Source organism: Nestor notabilis, unplaced genomic scaffold, assembly GCF_000696875.1.
Source record: "Nestor notabilis isolate BGI_N333 unplaced genomic scaffold, ASM69687v1 scaffold8386, whole genome shotgun sequence".
Taxonomy (NCBI): Eukaryota; Metazoa; Chordata; class Aves; order Psittaciformes; family Psittacidae; genus Nestor; species Nestor notabilis.
In genome coordinates, this window is record NW_009934194.1 from 10,087 (window position 1) to 23,039 (window position 12,953).

The following is a 12,953-nucleotide window of genomic DNA, read 5'->3' on the forward strand; positions in this document are numbered from 1 at the left end:
CACTGAGGGGTTAATCCAGTAGTCCAGAGCCAGCCTTTCAAATGGAAGCAAAGCAAGCAGCAGGAAATAGGTGAACCCTAGAGCAGAAGCAGACTGGGAGCCATGGGAATGACTGTCACCTGCCCTAAGGGACTCTCCCTGTTCTCTTAAAAACATTCCTCCCTGCTACTCCCTAAAGGTTGAACTTGGCGGGTTATTGTTTTGATTAGTCACCCAGAGCATTCTCATCGTACCATCAGCACTGCAGATCCAACTGCAACATCTGGGGTTGGGATGAGGGATGTGCCTGACCAGGGGTGAGCAGCACATCTACCCAATCACTCCCAAGTCGCCAGGGGTTAACCATCTGCAGGGGTGATCAGCAAAGAAGGGCCAGGGGGCACCATCTTCCCTGATCAGAGCTTCCTCTGCAGGGAAACTGCTTGGTAACCCACCAGCTCTTCAGTCAAGGAATTTACCTGCAGTGGGGCATCTACTTTAATCTGGGCTGATTCCCCCACCACCATGTGCAAATGGCTCACAGGTTCACCTCTACAGTTCCCAAGCAGTCCCCATTCCCTTGGTGTAGGACTCATGTTCAGCTCATCCTCTGAGCCTCAGGAATGCAAGTGGGTCCAAAGATGTTACACAGACCCAGGTGCACCGTGCCAGAAGTCACAGGGTTTACTGCTCCCATCAGCATGGTCATGCTGCCACCCGTGGGCAGTGTCCCTTGCAGCACCATCCTGCTGGGATCCACCTGCAGGGATCCAGCACCTGGCTGAAACTTCAAAGGGACCTCCATGTCCTTTCTGCAGGCTGCGTCAGCCTCTCAGTTGTTTCTCCACTGAGCTTTTTAAAGGGGTGATGTCAGTGCAGAGCCTTAGCTCTGGGTGCAAACCCATCCCTTGTCCAGGCAGCCTGTGCTGCAAAGGAGAGATTTTAGAGCCCCAGCCTGTCCCAAAATACTTACATAGGAAGGAGGATCCAGCCAGGCTGCCCACTTTTCGCACATCGTTATCTGAAATGAGAGCTGGAGGTGTAGGAATCACAGAGGAAGGACTCCTGCCAGCCCCATACCCTGCAGCAGGGCCACCCCACCCCACAGCCAGCCCCAGCTCAGCCCCCATGGAGGCTGCTGAAGCAAAGGCAGGGCTGGAGGGACCCCACAGAGCCCTTACCTGAGGAGACAACAGCCATGATGGCAGGGACACCGTAGTATGTGAATGCCCCGTTCTCAAACCTCAGCCCTTCCTTGCCAATCTCCACCTCCACTTTCCCCTGGAAGGAAAACCTGCTCAGACAAGCATCTTGCACTCATGACCACCAACCCACCCAGGGCTGCGGGGACTCTCGCCGCCCTGTATGAGAAGGGCATCTCCACTGGCAGAAGCAGCCCAGAGCAAGGTGGTGAGGAGAGACAGGCCACCCCCTGCCATGCTCTACTCGCTGCTGCCCCAGGCACCTGCAGGATGAGGACAAAGTAGTCAACAGGGCGGTTGCGCTGGTAGAGGTAATGTTCTGCTGCCTTCTTGTTCTTGCGGTCGTACTTGAGCTCCTGGATGACGTTAGGGTGTTTGAGGAGCCGCAGCAGGATCTTCTCAGAGAGGTAGGGGGACTTGAAAGGCTCCACTTCTAGAGGGGAGGCAACACATGCTTGCTCAGCAGGGCTGGGGCTGCCAAGAGCTCCTGGTCCTCTGAGCTGCATGGCCTCCCTTCCTGCAGCCTCAGCACCTTGCTGCATGGAGGGCAGCCAAACACAGACCCATGCTGGTGGGAGCAGTGGGATGCCCAGGGTGGGGTTCCAGGCACACAGAAGCTGCTCACTAAGCAGAGGAGTCTGACCCAGGAATGGCTTAGGGATGCCCTGCGGGGCTGGTGCTGTGGCAGGGAAATGCAGAACTTGCACAAGGGCAAGGGTACCTGTTGCCATGAACCGATGGGTGGCCAGGAGGAGCTGCGGGGAGATCTTCACCTTCATCTCGCTGTCCGAGAGCCTGAAGATGGAGAAGTCCTGGGGCTTGCGTCCCCGATGGGGCACACGCTCCTTCTTCCGATTGTCCGCTGTGGGACAGAGAGCAAAGCAGTTGCCTGCCTGCAGCAGCCACAAAGCCACTGCAGCTGCAGGGCCCATACCACATGCACATGTATATAGAGAGGCATGTCTTCTGCACTCTATGGCAGAGCTGCTGTGGAGCAGCAGTTGGAGCAGCTGGGCACACAAACCATGCCATGTGTACCAGCCTTGGGAGCAGCTCCCTGGGGAAGGAGCAGGGTGGTGAAACACACTTCTTTCTCAGGAACAAGTCCTGGGTTGCCCTAGGTGAATGTGTCACCCAGAGTTGGAAGGAGCTTGGGAACCACTCATGGGCACTTCATGCCCAACACACGTGTCCCTGGTTCAGGCCCGGCCCAGCCACTGGCTGCCGATGCTGGTGCTTTTCTATCTTGAGCATTCAAGACTCCCTGACATCTGACCAGCATCTCTCCATCATTCTTGTCTTTCCCACCATGACTGTGAATTGCTCTGGGGAAGGACCACAATTTGCTCTGGCCTGTTTCCTACCCACATGTCTGTCTGTCTTTGTGGGCTCCCACCCTGGCTCCTGCAACTGCAGTAGCTGCTCTGGGACACTAACTGTACAGATCCGTCTCATCCAGGATCTCGGACTTGATGATCTCCTCAATGACATCCTCCAGGGTGACAATGCCCATCACCTCGTAGAATGGATCTCCTTCCCCTTCGTTGTTCACCCGCTGCACGATGGCCAGGTGGGACTTTCCTGTGTGGGGAAGAGCAGAGCAGCAGTGAGACCGCTACCTCTGGTGAGAGAGGTCCCAGCATGGCAGGCTGGCAGGAGGACAGGGCTTGGTGGGAGAGGCAGAGGTCACAGCCAAACCTCAGAAGCACCCAAAGCCACCCTGACCACGCCAATCCAAGGAGAAGGGCTGGACACACAGCCCAGCCTAACAGGGCTACTACTCCTCAGGCTGACTCCTAGATGTCACAGGACTCTGCCTTCCTCTTCTTTTGGGGCAGTTTGCTTTCTTTCGGAATGATCAGGGATCTGGAGCATCTCTCTTATGAGGAGAGACTGTGGGAGCTGGGTCTGTTTAGTCTAGAGGAGATTGAGGGGTTATATCATGAATGCATACAAATAATCTCAAAGACAGGTGCCAGAAGGATGGTGCCAGACTCTTTCAGTGGTGCCCAGCAACAGGATGAGGAGCAATGACCATAAACTAAAACACAAAAGTTTCACCTCAACATGAGGAAGAACTTCTTTACGCTGAGGGTGGCAGAGCACTGAACAGGCTGCCCAGGGGGGTTGTGGAGTCTCCCTCTCTGGAGTCATTCAAAACCCGCCTGGACACCTTCCTGTGGAACCTGCTCTAGGTGGCCCTGCCATGGCAGAGGGGTTGGACTGGATGATCTCCAGAGGACTCTTTTAACCCTAACGATTCTGTGACTCTTTACTCAGGCAATCTGCTGAGAGTGACTCTGTTTAGCTCTTTGACAGCCTCCTGTGCAGGAATGGTGTGTATGTTATACCAGCTGCTTCTTGCTTACCCTCGGTTTCATTGCCATGAAGAACTAACAGAGCAATGAGACAGCGTCCTCCAACACAGAAATGTGAGCATGTCCTTGGGCTCTCCTGGTTTCCCTCATCCTCCTGGTGTTTTCTCATTCTGTTGTTAATTATCTTTCCTATCAAATTGCCAGGAACAGCCTCCCCCCATCTTTCTATCCATCAATGTCTGGACCAATCATAAAGGTTTTCTTAAAACACAGGCAAAGCCTCCAGATCCTCGGAACAGCAGCTGGTTTTAATGCAGAAACGCATATGTTTATTTGCAGCTTTCAGCCCAGCTCCTGCAAAACTCTTGGGCAAACCATCTGGATGCAAAGGCTAAATGCTTTCCAAGCCATCGGCTTGCACCTGAACATCTTCTCCAAACCCTGCCCCTGACAGCACCTCCTCTCTATTGCATTAAACAAGTAGATTGGGACCAGGACCTTCAGCTGCAATGATGGTGACTCCTGCTTGGAAGTCAGTATTTCTCAATCACATTTTCAGCCTCCTCACTTGTCCCCAGTAAACTGGCAGCTCTGCTGACACATTCTCACACTTCTTGCTTTTGGCATACTTGAAATACTGCTATTTGTTTTCACGTGTCCAACTCTGTAAGCTGTTTTGACTTCTTCAACTTCTCCCTTCTTTTATTGTCTGCTCTGATTTATGCTTCTGCTCAGCAGCTTGACCAGAACCCAAATCCCAAGCCACAATCAACTTCTGGATTTCTAGCTGTTAATGAACAGCACTGGTTTTCCTACTGCCCCTGTAGCACAGGGTTCTGAACCTCCAGTTTCACTTAAAATGTTAAAAATGTCCTTCATTGGCACCACAGCCAACAACTTCTGCTCTCTCTGTTTGCTTTGCATCCCTGGGGTCTCCTGTCACAATGCCTGCACAAACCCAGCTGTACCAAGCACCTCCAGAAAGCTGCAAACACGTTTTCCCCATAGGCTCGGAGCTGAGCTCCTTGAGCAACAACGGTCACCCAAAAGGGGGAGCACGTCCCTTCTGCTATGCAGCTGCCTCTGCATCTGCTTATCCCATAACCCCTCCCTGACAAACTCGCCTGCTGCTCCGGGCAAGGGGATGTGAACAGTATTTATGCATAGAGATGCAATCGGGGTGGGATCCTGCCTGCTGCACAGCTCCCTCCTCGCCTGCCGTACCTTCTGCCTCATCCCTGCAGAGGGAGAGGGATGAGCACATCCAGGGCAGCCTGGCAGTCCCATCAAACACAAACTGCTGGGGAACATGTGACCTTCAAATAACTTTGTCCTGGATCTGCAAGGAGCAAGTGACATTTCTCGGCTGAAGATCAGCACTATACGTTTCTCACAGCAAAGCTTGGGCATTTTCCACAGTATAAATTCCCTCCTCCTCAATACCAAGCTTTTATTGCAAGATTTCAGAGAGCAGCTCACTGCCTCCCACGCCTACAGAATTAGAAATGAGAACATAACATCATAGCAAGTAGCACTGGGATGCACTTAAAAAAGACCCCAAATCAACAGCTTTGGGGCATTGGAAATTCAGCATGTTCTTTTGACCGGGTTACTTCACTCCTTTTATACCCAGGCTTGTGCATCTCGTCTGTTCAGGAGTAATAAAGCAACACGACTTGAGACTTAAAAGAAGAAAGCAGCAGAGTTGGCCGCAGGACAGCAGCAACAGCTACACTTCATCTTAGCAAAGTCCAACTTTTGAACGTGTCTCCTTTGCCAAACCCCGCTCCCAAACACTGGGGCCATCTGGTCTCCTACAAGTCCTTGGGTGAGCAAGGAGAGGGGAGAAGTTATTTCTTTTGGCTGAAAGCTTGTTGTTAATGACATTTACATGCAACCCAAAACCACTGAGCCCTTACAAAAAGCTTAGGCGCTACTTAAAGGCAGTCAGAGAGTAATGGATGCAATTCTTTTTTTGGCCAAACACCTACATCAACGCTGTAATTTACTCTAGAGCAGCCTCAGAGAAATATGATTCCAGCTCCATGTTCACGTAGCAGCAAATGAGATTATTTAGAAATAACCCAGCACCGTTAGCCTGGGAGGAGACCCAGGGTTTCACTGTGCTGGGGGCAGAGCCAGGAGGGCTGTTAGACTGCTTGAGAATTCTTTATTTTCACAGAAAATAAACACTTGTAGCCACGCCATAAACCCCCAGCTTTAGGTTTCCAGGCTAACATTAGATCCACATTAGAGATGGGGCAAGTACCCAGCAACACAAAATGGTTGCAATTCATGTGGTTGCTCCTGGCCTTTACCAAGCAAGCTGATCCTAGCCCCTGCCTGTCTGGTTGATACCCATAATCACAAAAGGCCCTGGACCTCAGTCCCAGCCCTTGCAAGCCACTGCCCCCACTGGGAGAAGTCTGGTTTGCACTGATTTCCCACCTGAGGGACACGCCATCGTCGGCAAAGTCCTGCCCCCTGACCTGGCTGGGTCGTGGGTTTCCTGCCTATAGATTTGGCAGCAGGGATGGTGGGGGGCTGTGGGTGCCCTGGCTGTATGATCATGGCTTGCACCCTTCTGGGCGGGGGATGCTGCCAAGCTCAGCTGCATCTCCCTGCCTGCCCCTGGGAGCCGCTACACTTGCACAGGAGGAAAAGCAGTGGCTTTTGGAGATGCCAGAGGGGTCGTATTGCCTTCTGCAGCCATTACCCTGCAGGTCTGCTTCAGTGGGAGTACAATAGAGGGAGATAAATCATTTAAACAAAACCCAAACTTGATCTAAGCCAGCTTTAAGGTCTGTAAAACTGGTTCCAAAAACTGCACTATTATAACTGTTGCTTGATAGCTCAAATGAAATGAATTATAAGGGTGAGCTGCTTCCACACTAGCAAGCTGTCACATGTGAATTTTACAGGGTTATTGCTGATGCAGGAAAGCACAGTGAAACACTTGAGAATCAAAGCCTTGGTTTGGCAAATGCTAGAACAAATGGGCAATTAACTTCACTTGTGCGAATGGCTCCACTGGCCTCGCCAGGGCTGCTCTTGCACAGGAAGTCTATAGGTGATTAAATGTCTGCTCAGCATGGGATACAACTGTACTAAATTCTTTATGAGCTACATGAAATCTGCTCTTTTCAAACAACAATTTCAGTGGAAAGTTAATACTAAATTAGAGAGCTAATATAAACAGCTGAGAGCTTCTGGATGGAGCAAGCATTTGAACAGATATCTGAAGCTGTTATAACCATTTTTAGGAGCCTTTGTATTTCATAGGTGTCTAAATGACCTTGGGCTCATAGATCCACCTCAAAGCGTCCTCCCCTGTGGGAGAACAAGGTCTGAACACACGGAAATGCCTTTACTTGTGGGAAAGAAAGTGCTGCAAATACAGCCCAGACTACTTTCAACCTTTTTTTTTGTGTAGGTGCTCTGCCAGAGGAATGTTAAAGATGCTTTAGCCTTACCTCTCATTCCATGGGATAAGCATGAAATTTACTTTCATAAATTTTACAGTAAGATCTAAAGCTGTTACTGGGATATCAAAGGTACACGCGCAAGCCATGAGCCACGTACAGCTACAAAATGGAAAGCAAAACTCCCAGAGAAACTGGTAACTAAGGTTGATTTATGAAACAATCATGATGTAACTGAGATCTATTTTCTGTGTGCTTTCAGTCAGAGCTCTTCTCTGGGCGAGGGGCTGCCAGCATCTCCATGCCCTATTGCAGACCTGCATCTGAAGTAAGTGGGGACCCTGATTTGAACTGGAAATGTGCATGTGAGTGTTACCACGTGTGCTCGTCTTACCTCAACCCTTCACCAAGGGTAAAATCACATGCCTGAGAAGTTGCACCTAAACACAATGCACATCTACATCTAAATAGGGGGCAAACAACCAAGAGGGCTGTAGGGGCACCCAACTCTATGGGCATCAGAACTATGCAAATGGAAAACTGTAAATTCTAATCTAATCCAGATCTTCCTCAGAGATAGGAACTACATCTGCCTACATCTGGCTCTATCACAGTATAAAAGCCTTTCTTGTACTCGGCTTTGGTGTTTTTCTTAATCCTAAGGAAAACTGTGGAAAAAGATGGAATAATTGGAACAGCTGATGTACTACCATTTGACAAAACAGATCATGAGGATAAGGGGGAGATTCGAGGGGACACAGTGTCTCATCTTCCATCTGCTGTACAACAGGGTTCTGACCTCCTGGGGATGACCCCACCTGTCCACAAGTGGTGGGTCCCCTTGCATGTTATGTAGAGCCTAAGGAAGCGTACAAGGATGCTGAGGCTTTCTCAAGCTAAGAAACTTCTAAAGAGCCAACGCAAAACTATTTTCGTTGGTGTCTATAGCATAGGCCACTTGATTCTTCCCCACAGCTCTGTCTGAAGGTGCCTTTGACAGCTCCCAAGAGGGAGATGGGTGGCTGGGTGACCTCTCCCCAAGGACATGGCTCCCCTCTTGCTTTGCTGAACACCTTCCCAAAGCAGGCCTGCTCCTGGGCTTGCTGGGGTCGGGTAAAGCAGCCCAGGGTTCACACAGTAAGACTTAGCACAGTTTTGGGGGAAGAAACAAAGTAATGTTTCAGGCATAGTCACTGAAACCAGCTTTTGTTATATGGGCACCTCACCCACTCAGCCTGGCAATTGCTTATCAGGGGACCTGTACCCTCTATGGGATAGATAGTGCTATCATAACTGCAAGAATCTCTTGAAGGCTGATTTAAACTTCCAGCCACGCTTTGTGCTTGCAATGACTGCAGGCTCAGAAGAAGGACAGTAAGAAAAGCAGCTGAAATGGTACTGACCCCTGTTCCTGGCAAGTGTAAGCGCCTTCTCCAGCTACACTCAATTTGCAGAAGTCTGATAGAGGCCATGGAATATTTTGAAAAGCAAAGACAGCCCCTAGGGCAGAGCTGCTCTCCGCAGGACAGGCTGTTTTCCTGCTAAACCAGGAAGTTTGGTTTTGGAGAATTTACTTTTAGTAACTCTTAAAAGATGCCAAACCACAGAAGGCTAATTTAGGTTGTATGTCAGCATCTGCCCTGCTGCAGGAAAATGAACATAAGAGCAAACTTCTACTGTCCCTCCAACAGGACAATTACTTGCTGAAAGTTGCCACTGCTGTATATATACTCCAACAGGAAATGAGTCATCAAAACCCATAAATTACCTGAGGAATGGGATAAGACTGTGACTTTCAAAAGGCACTACAGGAACAAGGAGGTGGACCCCACAGAAGAGCTCCCCATGAGAGAGCTCTTATATCATAAGATTGAAGCTGCAACACACATTGCTTTGGTTATCTTCTAGGGATGGAGGAGAAACAGACTGCCTCACCCACAGCATTTCACACTGAATGAATGCATAAATCTTTCCTCCTAGCTCCATATTCCCAAAGTGACGTTTGTCCTACTGGGACCTCATCTGCTCCTCTGCATTGATTAGCTTGCTAAATATGGTGCAGTTATTTCTCTGCTGTATTAGGCATTTCCTCCTCGCAGCCTAGAATAAAGCCAGGTACTCTGAGATGTACCAATACCAACTGCCAAGAAATTGTCTCCAAATTTTTTTCACTCCTTCAGTGGTTTCAGCTTCTTTCAGGTTGCAGGTGGCAAAGTTACTGTATTGGTATGTATCCTCTTATTCCTAGAGAAGGGGGAACACATTCTGTGTAGTGTCCTCCACTTAGCACTTCTATGTAAATGCTGCACAACTATGAATGCCTTCTATAATGACCCTGCCTAGCTTGCCTGAAAAGATGGCAAACTGAGTGTTCAGGATTCATTATTTCTGAGCTCAGTCCACTGAGTTTTGATGAGAAGATAAAGGTAAAACTATCTTCCAGCACAAGCATTTCCTTCCTTCAGCTGGACCTATCTCTCTGCTGTAATGTTTTTCAATACAGATTTTGCAGCTGCCCTCCTCTTTGGGGCTGTGGATTGAAATCCAAGCTACCAGCCCCACACTCCACTGCTGTTTACAGCCTTCTCTGGGGTTTTCCCAGTTCCCTTACTGCTGCCAATTTAACCATCTTTCCCCAGGAATTAGTGCCAAAAGAGACATTGAACAATGCCAAGCAACAGCAGGCTTGGAAGGAGCAGATGTGAAGGGTTTGACCAGTTCTGCTGTGATGGGGCATGCTCTAGATTTTGTCAACCAGGAGCTCACAGGTGCTTTGGGGCACAGTAACCACATTGTGCCATCAGCTCCTTAGGTGCTACTGAAATGTATGCTACTACTTTCACGCAAGTTAAATGTTTTGGCAAGCTGATGCTACAGAAGTGTCCTTCCCCAGGTCCATGGAGGATAACCCCATCTACACAGGGTCATGCTGGGGGAGAGGGGATTTGCAACCCTCCTATGGATTAAACTCAAGGCAAACATCGTGCATCTTGGTGGAACTTAGCTCAAACAAGATTAGATGTGAGCATACCTAGAAACCAACGAAGGAAAACTTCCCTTCAAACCCTGCTATAAAAAAACAGAGAGGGAAAAAAGTTGATTATCTTCATAGCTAGGATAGCACAACAAGAGAAAAGAGATGTGTCATGTAAACAAGGATAATAGTATGATATTGGCAAGTAGGAGGAGAGACAGAAATGGGATGTGCTGCTGGAGGTGTGAGCAAGAGTCTCAAAGTGCTGTATTTAATCATCCCTTGACATTTTCACTAAGAACAAATGTTTGTGTACTGTGGCAAGGAGCTCTGGCAGTGAAATTGTGTAACTTGTTCACTATGATTCAAAAAAAAAATGACATTATGGGCGTATTGGATGTGGCAGAACATTAATCATTAGTGAAACAGGTCAGAAGTATACATTGCTATTCAGGAAAGAAAGATTTAAAATGTGATGGGTATTTTGTATAAACACTGTAATAACAAAAAGAAATAAAGCATACAAAACCTGTTTGAGTTAATCATGGGAGAAGGAAAAGCAAGCTGGCAAGTTTTCTCTAGAGGTTTGCCCAGGACCTAAGGACCTGGAAGTGGTTCTCAATGCCCATCCTTACCAGAGACTTTAATTTCCTAGAAAGAGACCGGAGGCTGCCTCAGTGGGAGCATTTGCTGTTCTGTAGGCACCCTGGATGTGCGAAGTGATGAATGCCTTCATTAAGCACTCACTGAACCAACAAGCAGTCAGCCTACTCTCTACTTAGTGAGGTGTCACAGAAGACCTGGCCATGGAAAGCAACCTTGATTGGATCAAACAAGACACTTCACCATAATTCAAACGGACACAGAAAAGGAGACGGTGATGAAGATTCTTAATTACAAATGGGAAATCTTTATTTTAGAAATTAAATAGTCAAGTAAACAGGGCTGAAACAGCAGGGGATGGGACTGAAGGCAGCTGGGAGCAAACGTCTGCCGCAGTGCAGGAGCCGGCACAGGAACCTGTATTTGTAACTGGGAAAACAGATTTTAGGAGGGGTTCAGGCCTGGTCTGGGGGTGGCCATCTACAAACACAGGGTACTGGGAGTGACTAAATGCCTACAAATAGGGGAAAGATGAATTGGAAAGAACAGTAACACCTGGGGAGAAGAACATTTGGGGGAAGAGTTGGAACTGCTGAACACCATGCTGAGTTAGACACGAAGACCAAAAGCAAGGCTTTTCAGCCACGTGATTTAGAAAACACAAGAAGAAACGAGGTGGGAACAGAAGTTTGTTTGGAGGAGAGCTCTACATAGGGGCTGTAGCAAAACGCCCCAGGAGGCCATTATGGCAAAGAGATGTAAGGGAGGAAGAGCCTGAAGCAAAATGCCATGAGTTTAGCGGAGCAAAGCTGAAGAAGGATGGACAATCTTCATTTGAGATAAGGACTAGCACGTGAAAGTGTAGGCCAGGTAGCAAGGCTTGTTAACGTACCTGTCAGCTCAGGGAGCAACACACACAAAACATCTCTTTTTAAGCACAGCCGAGAGGTGCAGCAAGCAAAGGGCAGTGAATACACCAAAGTAGATCAGATAAAGTGCAGGGGAGACTGATCAAGGGGAATGTGCCAAAGTCATCTGACATCTTTGGTAACACCAAGCTCTCTAGACCAGGGAAAGGTAGCAGAGACCTCAGGTGAACTTCAGTAGTTTTGCAGTATCATGCGGGAAGCCACAGTTAAGAAGGAACTGCGAAGCACATAAAGAATTAGGAAGATGAGAGACAACTAGTTACATTAGAAGCCGTATGGGAGGAGGGGAGGGAATGGGGGGCTACTGCAGCTCATCAAGGTTGAATCCTGAGAGTAACCTTAATGCTTTTGCTAATAGTCCGAGTAAAAAACCGAGGAATTTGCTGATTTGCACCACTGGGAGTCTCCAGTCATGCTGAGAGAGCAGTATTGTGTGCCACACACAACTCCGCTCCCTGCGATCCTGCGAGGTGGGGGGGGGAAGACAGTTGTGCATCTCCAGAGAAGATGCTGACCTGCATGCATCTGATGATCACTTCTCAGGCACATCTTATCCTCCCCTCCTCATAGCTCTACAAACAAACAGGGAGATAACTCAGAGAGGCTTTCTCTCTGTCTGGAAGGGACCAGATCAGCCTTCCTCACATGATCATCTCTGCCTGCGGCAGAGCAGCCCCAGGCAGCCCGGGAGCCGAGTGCTGTCCTCTCAGATTACATAACGCAGGATGTCACTGCTGCAGCCATTTCTTAAAGACTCACTCACCACGGTATGACGTACCGAGTAACACGGAGCAAAACACAGTTCCCAGCGGGAGGGAAACCACATGCTGTGTGTATTCTCAAGGTATGGTTAATGAAATACAGCTCTCAGCATCTCTGGGGCTGCTGGCGGCTGCTGCATTATGAATACTGTCACAGCTGCAAAAAAAGTACAGCTCTTTCTATAAGGGTTTAGGCTTTTCTTCTTTCTTTAAACCATTTGCACAGAAATGCTTCCTAGATTTGCTTCTCACTGCTAAGCTGAAAACGTGAGAGTTAAGTAACAAGATCTGATCTCCTGCCATAAACTCCTCTGCGCGGAACAGTGATGAATGCTGCCTTGCCTGGGAAGAAGTGCAAGGCAGGCACTGCACCCACGTTGCCACAGCCCCGCAGACATATCAGCCCTGTGGGACAGGCTCCCCTGCCGAGCCAGCAACCTCTGAAACTGAAGGCTCTTACAGTCTCCATAACATCATAGGCATGACCAGCATTGCAGGCCCTCGATCCACCCCAAGGCTGCTCCACTGACAAACCAGTGCATGCAGTGCCCAGCTCCCCCCAGCATCCCTGGTACCTGCTGGGTCCTGCCACGAGGCCATACAGGGTGGGCCATGGGGGCTGCTGACCTGGGAATCACTGGGGGTTCAGAGGGGTGCAGGGAGAACCCGGGGGTTGGTGGCCCGGTGGCCTCACCCTTCTTGAACTCCTCAAGTAGCGTGTCGAGGCGCGTGTCGTTGAAGACACAGTGGAGTGGGCGGCGGTAA

At 49.2% G+C, this 12,953-nt stretch overlaps 1 protein-coding gene across 1 annotated transcript in view; it reads right to left on the bottom strand.

Moving 5' to 3' along the window:
- The window catches only part of LOC104407824 (metal transporter CNNM1-like), a gene marked incomplete at its 5' end in the record, with an annotated part of 16,487 nt that extends 3,544 nt beyond the window's left edge, over nt 1–12,943 (bottom strand). Inside the window, 6 exons of the mRNA XM_010017207.1 lie at nt 953–1,000; nt 1,161–1,260; nt 1,445–1,614; nt 1,903–2,043; nt 2,619–2,762; nt 12,883–12,943. Coding sequence (XP_010015509.1) covers nt 953–1,000; nt 1,161–1,260; nt 1,445–1,614; nt 1,903–2,043; nt 2,619–2,762; nt 12,883–12,943 — 664 coding nt within the window. The remainder of the gene's footprint in view (nt 1–952; nt 1,001–1,160; nt 1,261–1,444; nt 1,615–1,902; nt 2,044–2,618; nt 2,763–12,882) is intronic.
- Between the last annotated feature and the right edge of the window lie 10 nt (nt 12,944–12,953).